This window comes from Austrofundulus limnaeus, unplaced genomic scaffold (assembly GCF_001266775.1).
Source record: "Austrofundulus limnaeus strain Quisiro unplaced genomic scaffold, Austrofundulus_limnaeus-1.0 Scaffold125, whole genome shotgun sequence".
In the NCBI taxonomy this organism is placed as follows: Eukaryota; Metazoa; Chordata; class Actinopteri; order Cyprinodontiformes; family Rivulidae; genus Austrofundulus; species Austrofundulus limnaeus.
Genome location: NW_013952527.1, coordinates 940,433 through 947,512, shown reverse-complemented (window position 1 = coordinate 947,512; position 7,080 = coordinate 940,433). Strand labels below are relative to the sequence as shown.

General features: G+C 37.9%; 1 protein-coding gene across 1 annotated transcript in view; it reads left to right on the top strand.

The window, feature by feature from the left end:
* Positions 1-7,068, top strand: part of tmeff2a (transmembrane protein with EGF-like and two follistatin-like domains 2a) — a 152,085-nt gene extending 145,017 nt beyond the window's left edge. The window contains exons 9-10 of the mRNA XM_014015248.1: positions 2,666-2,824; positions 6,402-7,068. Coding sequence (XP_013870702.1) covers positions 2,666-2,824; positions 6,402-6,498 — 256 coding nt within the window. The 3' untranslated portion in view covers positions 6,499-7,068. The remainder of the gene's footprint in view (positions 1-2,665; positions 2,825-6,401) is intronic.
* The last annotated feature ends 12 nt before the right edge of the window (positions 7,069-7,080 follow it).

The following is a 7,080-nucleotide window of genomic DNA, read 5'->3' as shown; positions in this document are numbered from 1 at the left end:
GTGTGTGTGTGTGTGTGTGTGTGTGTGTGTGTGTGTGTGTGTGCTTATTTCTGCTACAGAGTGAGGACCATCATGTTTTTAACCAACACATTGAGGACATATTTGGGAAGCATTTAACCAGTTCTCACTTTTTTTTGCAGTTCTACTGCACTCTATGCACTGTAAAAAATGAAATGTTGATGTGAATTAAGTTTTGGTTCAGGATAGTGTTGGGGATAGACCAGTAAAGGTTAATTTTAGGGAAAATGTCTGGGTTTTTGCATAAATACAGTTACAAAAATGAACGGAAGTTAATGCAATGTCCTCAGTTTGATGCAAGAACAAGTGTGTGTGTGAGCTGATATTTCCTATTATACGGGGACACTTTCGTCATACACACCTACTTGTAGGAACCAACTAAACCTAGTCCTCATGAGGGGAAATGCCATTGGTGGGTCAGGGGTTAGGTTTAGGACTAAAAGTATAAATTGAGTTTAGGTTAGTTTTAGGGTCAGTTGTGAGGTTAGGGGTCAGGGTTAGGCTGTAGAAATTAATGGGAGTCAATGAAATGTCCCTGTAAAGATAGCTGCACCAGACTGTGTGTGTGTATGGAGTGGGTGTGGAGTGTTTTCTTGGACCATACACACTATTATGTGAGCCAAATCATACCACATCAGGGTGTAGCAACAGTAAAGAGGCATCTAGAAACGTTTGATTTATTTCTGATTGAACTGCCAAAGATTAATGAAGACATTTTATGCCTTGTTTTACCTTCACAGTAATTTACATAACTTTCCATGCGTGTTAAAAGGTCTATGATAAAGGGCACTTTGGCTTTTCTTCAGAAAGCAGTGTTCCTGAACCACCAGAGAGGTTTGTTTCCTGCACAACCACAAGTTGGAATGATAAATTAAATGTCTCTCATCCACTCCGAGGTTTGTTTAACTTGCCAAAAGTAACTCAGTTATCCAAGGTTTCAGAGCAGACTGGGTCAGGGCTCCGTGTTGTTGGCGTTTTATGAAAAGTTTTTGTGACACACAGACCACACAGATTTGGGCATTTTTACAGCTCAAAGTAATTCAGTTTTTTGCCAAGTGATTGAGTTCAGCCACATAATGCATGGTCACAATGTGTTCCGCTTTAATTTTGGTAGTAATCTTTATGACCTTAACTTACACCATTACTCAGTGGTGGGCAACGCTAACCTAAAAATTAGCTCCGCAATTTCTAAAGCACTAATGAAAATATTTAGGTCCGCAACTTCAAAAACGCTTATGCCATATCGAAGAACTAGCAGAAGCTAATTTTAAAGTGCAAGTTCAATTTGACACTTACTAGCTGGCAACAAGTCACATACAATATATGTACAACACTGCCATTTGGTGGTGTTTGAACCCTTGTACAGCTTAATCCTACAAACGCCAATTGCTGGGGATGGGATTTCCTGCAACAGAACTTTGGCTCCTGGTATAAAAATTAAAAAGTTGTTAAGGATTGCTAGTTTGGCTGATTCTTTAAAAAGTTGTTGAGGATTGCTAGTTCGGCTGATTCTTTAAAAAGTTGTTGAGGATTGCTAGTTCGGCTGATTCTTTAAAAAGTTGTTGAGGATTGCTAGTTCGGCTGCTTCTTTGTCTTTTCTTTTCTTTTTTTGTAGATTTGTCATTAAAGAAGCATCAATAAAGTAATTTTAAAACTGTTAATTGGAAAACTGAAGCGGTGCATTCTGGGTACATGACAAATTTGATTTTTGACGGGAAACAAAAGTTTTCCATGTAGTTGCTCCATTTGACCACTAGAAGTCTGTCTAACCCAGTTGGCGGATTGCTTCGACCAATTACGTCAAGTATTGAGCTCCAGCGTTTAAACTTTTTTTTTAAAAGGAGCTCTGATTGTAAAGTAAAATAAATCAATACATACAAAATTTTAGTATGGATTACAAACATTAACTGTTTTTGCTGGGAAAGGAGAACTAAACATTGTCTTCCTGCTACGTAAACAGACACAAAGCATTGTGGGAAATGAGAACCATGGCCGAAAGCAACAGTCAGCAAGGATGTATACCTTCTCAATAAGTGTGTTTATCTGGGAGGGGTGCTGTTGGATAGATCATGTGTTGTGATTCATTGACAGCCATACCTTCTGCTGTTCAAGATAACGATGACTGGTAGATAATTAGTTATTAGCGGTACTGCATTTTAATTTTAGAAAGCGTAAATCCACTTATGAATTATAAAAATTTGTAATACCGCTAAAGCGGGAACAAAATATTTAGGTCCACAATTAGCAGATTTGCGCTTTAGCGGACTTGTGCCCACCACTGCCATTACTAATGCATTCATATTGAAAACTTGGGGTGATGTCACAAAATGAGCAACTTGCAGTTTTTAAGATGTAGCTGCAAACACTGACATGCACCGTAACTCAGTTATTAAAACTGGGAGACGATTTTGCACATGGAACCATTCTTTATGAATGTATAATTACTTAAAGTCCTATCAGTCATTTTCATTGTTACAGTCACAGCGAACAAAGGTCACAACAGTGTTTTTTTTATTTCTATTAGAAATGCAGTAAATAATGAACTTGTTTTTTTTAGCACCAAGAAATGATGTTTTTTTTCCCTCGTTTGTCTCCACTTCAATCTGGTTGTGTGTGTGCATATGTGTGTGTGCGCGTATGATCTCAGCTGTCACTCAGGCTTCAGAGGCCCTCGATGTGACATCAAAGAGTACAACGTGCTCTATGTGGTGCCAGGCTCTGGAAAACTGCACTATGTCCTCATCGCCTCAATCATCGGAGCCCTCCAGGTGGTCATCATCTGTGTGGTGGTGCTCTGCATTACCAGGTGAGTCATGCCCTGAAGGACACACACACACACACACACACACACACATAGTTGTTTCAATGAATTCAGAGGACATTTTATGACTGATTTACATGGGTTCCCGGGAGACACTTCTTCTCTAACCCCACAGTTTCAGCTCAGTAAAACATGTCTTCATCTTAGGATTTGGTTATTTTCATCTTCAGTTTAATGAAGGGACTGAATCACATGTTCATTTAGAACCCAGATACACTGTAGATCTGGGGTGTCAAACTCAGTTACAAATGTGGACCAAATTTCTAAACATGGTCCAAGCCAAAGGCCAAGCTGTCAATATTAAAAATAAATAAATAAATCTATATCGAAATATTCTTACAGAAATACAAATGACCTTTTCCAAATTATTTTTATGTTGCCTTTAGAACATGCATAACATAAGATAAATAAAATGACTCAATTTACAAACACACGCTGTATCTTTCGTATTGATTTCTTATGCCTTGCCAGCTACCAGCAACTTTTTGATTTATTATTTCTAAGAGATATGTTTTATCACAATCGAGCAAATCAGTAAAAAAATGAAAAACATCCAATTATTTGACTTAAAATAAGACGATAATACATTAACACTTTCTTTTACAGTACCCTTATTTCCATGTAATTACAAGGTAATAATGGTAATTAAATGTAATTACTACCTCATTCTACCTTATTACAATGTAATTATGTGGCAATTAGGGTACAAAAGAAAAACTACTGTTAGTAAAACTACCTTTATTGGGTAACTACAATCAAATTACTGTTCAATAGTAACTCAACACTATATTTATAACCAAAAGAATGCAACTAAATGTTGGGGTTAGTGGTTAATTGCAGTAAAACATTACTTATTTTAAGTGCTACATTCAGACAATTAATTGCATAGTAAAATTGTACCCTAATTACCACGTAATTACATGGTAATAAGGGTACCGTAAACGAAAGCGTTACCGATAATACAAGGAAAAATATATTTTAATTAGAGTCTTTGTTGATCTCTCGACATCAAAATGAAAAGGTTATTGAAAAATTCTAAATTCATTTTCTTGCTTGAAATTTGGTCAACAGTCATGAGAAGAACGCACTAAATCCAGTGACAAAAACAAGAAACATTTAAAGAATTCCCTTTACGAGGACTAGATTTGGCCCGCGGGCCTTGAGTTTGACAGATGTGCTGTAGATGTTGAAGAGTCTTTTTTTTTAAACTGGCGTTTTGCAAAAATAACAATGTGGTCCACATGCAAATTCTATTTTTAGAGAGAAAAGAATCAAGTTGTTGACATTACCTCTGTGATGGACTGAACCTCTGAAGAGTTTCAGGTTTTGGCACTTTAAGCGCTGCCTTTTTATTTTTCAGAGGAGGTGCATGGATAGATTTAGGACTCCTGAACCGCGCACATAAACGCAGCAAAGTAATAAGCCTCAGTGAAATATTTACCATCTTATGAGCATTTTTTTTTAAATGAAAAGCTCCTGAGCTTGGAGAAAACAGCAGAAATGTCACCAAGCTCCTCACCCCAGGGAGAAAGTTCTGTCACTTTCCCTGAGGGTGCACGCGTCTGAAAAAGTGCTGCGTGTGCAGACTTACTCAGGTAGTATCTGTGTTAGCTGTGGCAGTTTTGTTTTAACAAGCATTATGTAATAATACTAAAAAAAAAACTAGCACACATATATTACTCAGAGAAAACACACACATACAATATATAGTACAGCCTGCAGCTTGTCTGCCTCCAGCTGACCTTAGCAATTTATGACATTTAATAAAAGATTTTAAGAGTTTTGGTCGAGACAAAACTGCTCCTCTGGGCAAAGGAGGGCAGGAGGAAGAAGAGGAGGAAGAGGGACCGAGAGAAAGAGCAAGCGGTTGTTAAAACGGCAGGGTGGGAAGGTAAAGGGAGAAGATAAAAGAAGCAGAAGGAGAATTTATAACATGAAGAGTTCCTGTGGCACTAATGTTTCCTGCAGCTCAGCGATACCCATTTAACAGACTTTTTTAAAATAAAACTCACACAGTCTTGTAGAAAGAAGTTCAGTGCACGGCACGTGGCGCGCAGCTTATTGAATCTGAACACACCAGGGGATTATTGTCAAGCTCCATCTATGCTGAGCTTGTATTGCATTTTATGAATGTTGCCAGACTTTTATAGGATTTCTGCTTATTTCCCCATTCAGTTAAAGGACAAACAGGTGGGAGCAGAAAAGGTCATCGCTGCGCTTTGCCTCCTGTGTATGACATTCTGTCACATCCAGGAAAAGGTCCGCTCGAAGGAACTTTCTCCGTCAAATACCACGTTGTTACCACATTATTCTATACATGTGTCCTCTGAAAAGAACAAAAGAATAAAAAACTTGTTGACTTATCTGAAATATTATGGTTTAAAGAAAGAAATGACTCTAACATATCAAAGTGGTTCTATTCTTCTGATTTATTTACTTTTTTCTTGCATTTATTTACTAATCAATGCAAACAGAAAACCCCATTTATCTTGCTATTAAACCCAAAAGCACATTTTAGAACATAAACAGAAGGAAAAGAAATATTTTAATTTGAGTTTAGATTTTGTTCTGCATTTTGGTCAACTTCATTTGTTTTTAATATGCTTTTTAATAATCAGAAACAGTGAAAAACATTATTTAAAGAACTTGATTTGATAAAATAACTTTATTAAATAAAGAGTTACATAGAGTTGGCTTTTTATTTAGTTATGTCAGCAGATGAATGCGTTAAAAATGTTCTTTCGTTTTACCTCCAATGTCAAAACTAAGGTTGTTTTTTCAATTTGCAAATCAAAATGTAGTCGCTGGTTAAGTATGGAGGACCGAAACTGACATAATTAGAAATAAAAGCATAAATATATAAATGGACCAATAAATAAATATACTTCAAATGCACCAATTAAATAAAAAAGAATGTTTTATACTTTAATTGACCTTCATATTTGTTTTCCAGCTTAATTCCAATAAATTATATATTTTAGCAAATAATTTAAATTTAAATATGTATATATATATATATATATTTCCATTTACTTGTAAATGCATTTTGTCTCTTAAATTATTAGATTTAATTATGTTTCATAATTTTCCCGACAAGTCTTTTTATTTATGTACTGTACGTTGCTTTTATATTTCTCTGTCTCCTGTTTTTATTTACCTTATGCATTTCTGCCTCATCATGCTATTAAGGTGGGCGGAGCTTCTTGGGTCAGCTCCTCTCCTATTGGTCAACAGACAGGAAGGAGCAGGATCCATGTGCAGATCTAATGTGCATGATTGCACTGCCTTAGATTAGCTTAAAATTTAAAGTTTAGTTAAAAACAAAGGCAAGGAGGAACAACTTTTACCTGTGTCTGTGTTTTAATTTTTATTTATTTTATTTCTAATTATGTCAGTTTCAGTCCTCCATATTTCACAAGACCAACTTGTGTTTTAAAGCTCGAGAAACACAACGAATCACATCTTTTAGTTGGATAGTGTTATAAGGGTTTCTTTTTTTTTTTTCTTTTTTGTAATTTCAGAGTAATTAATGCCATTTCTTTTCGATCTAATCTCTGTACAGGAAGTGCCCTCGGACCAACAGGATCAACCGGCAGAAGCAGAACAATGTCCACTTCAGTTCGGAGAACACCATGCGCGCCTCCACTCGACTTATCTGAGCCCAGACACGCCGGACAGAGCTGCCCCCCCTCCTCACGCTCCGGAGCGCTCTGGCGTTAGATGTTTCCTTCGTAGGCCAACCGTGACAGTTAGCATCTGCCTTCCTCCACTCTTCTCCCTCTCTCTCTCTCTCTCTCTCTCTCTCTCTCTCTCTCTCCCGCCATGAAATGTGTGAAAACGCCCACAGAGGGCGTCGGCGTTGCAAAGACTGAGCTGGCACGGGCGGCAAGTGGTGGGACTTGCAGGTTGGGATGATGCGGTCATGAGTCGCCGCCGCCGCCGCCGCCGCTGACCTCTGACCTTCCAGCTGCCGGACGAGTCTCCTTGCACCTTTTTTTGTTTGTTTGTTTTGTTCTGAGGTTTTTACTCTGAGAGACTTTCAAGGGAGAAGGGGGAGAGTGTGTTTAGGACACTGAATGTGAGTGTGTGTGAGTGTCTATTAGATGTGTGCGTTTCGGTGGAGGCGGACTAGCCGGCCTCTGTTCTTTGTAGATGAGGGGTCCAAGCAAACCGGGGTAGTGCAAAGCAGGGTAACGGGCTTTAACTGCAGTGTGTGTTCAGTCTGGGGATGGGGGTGGGGG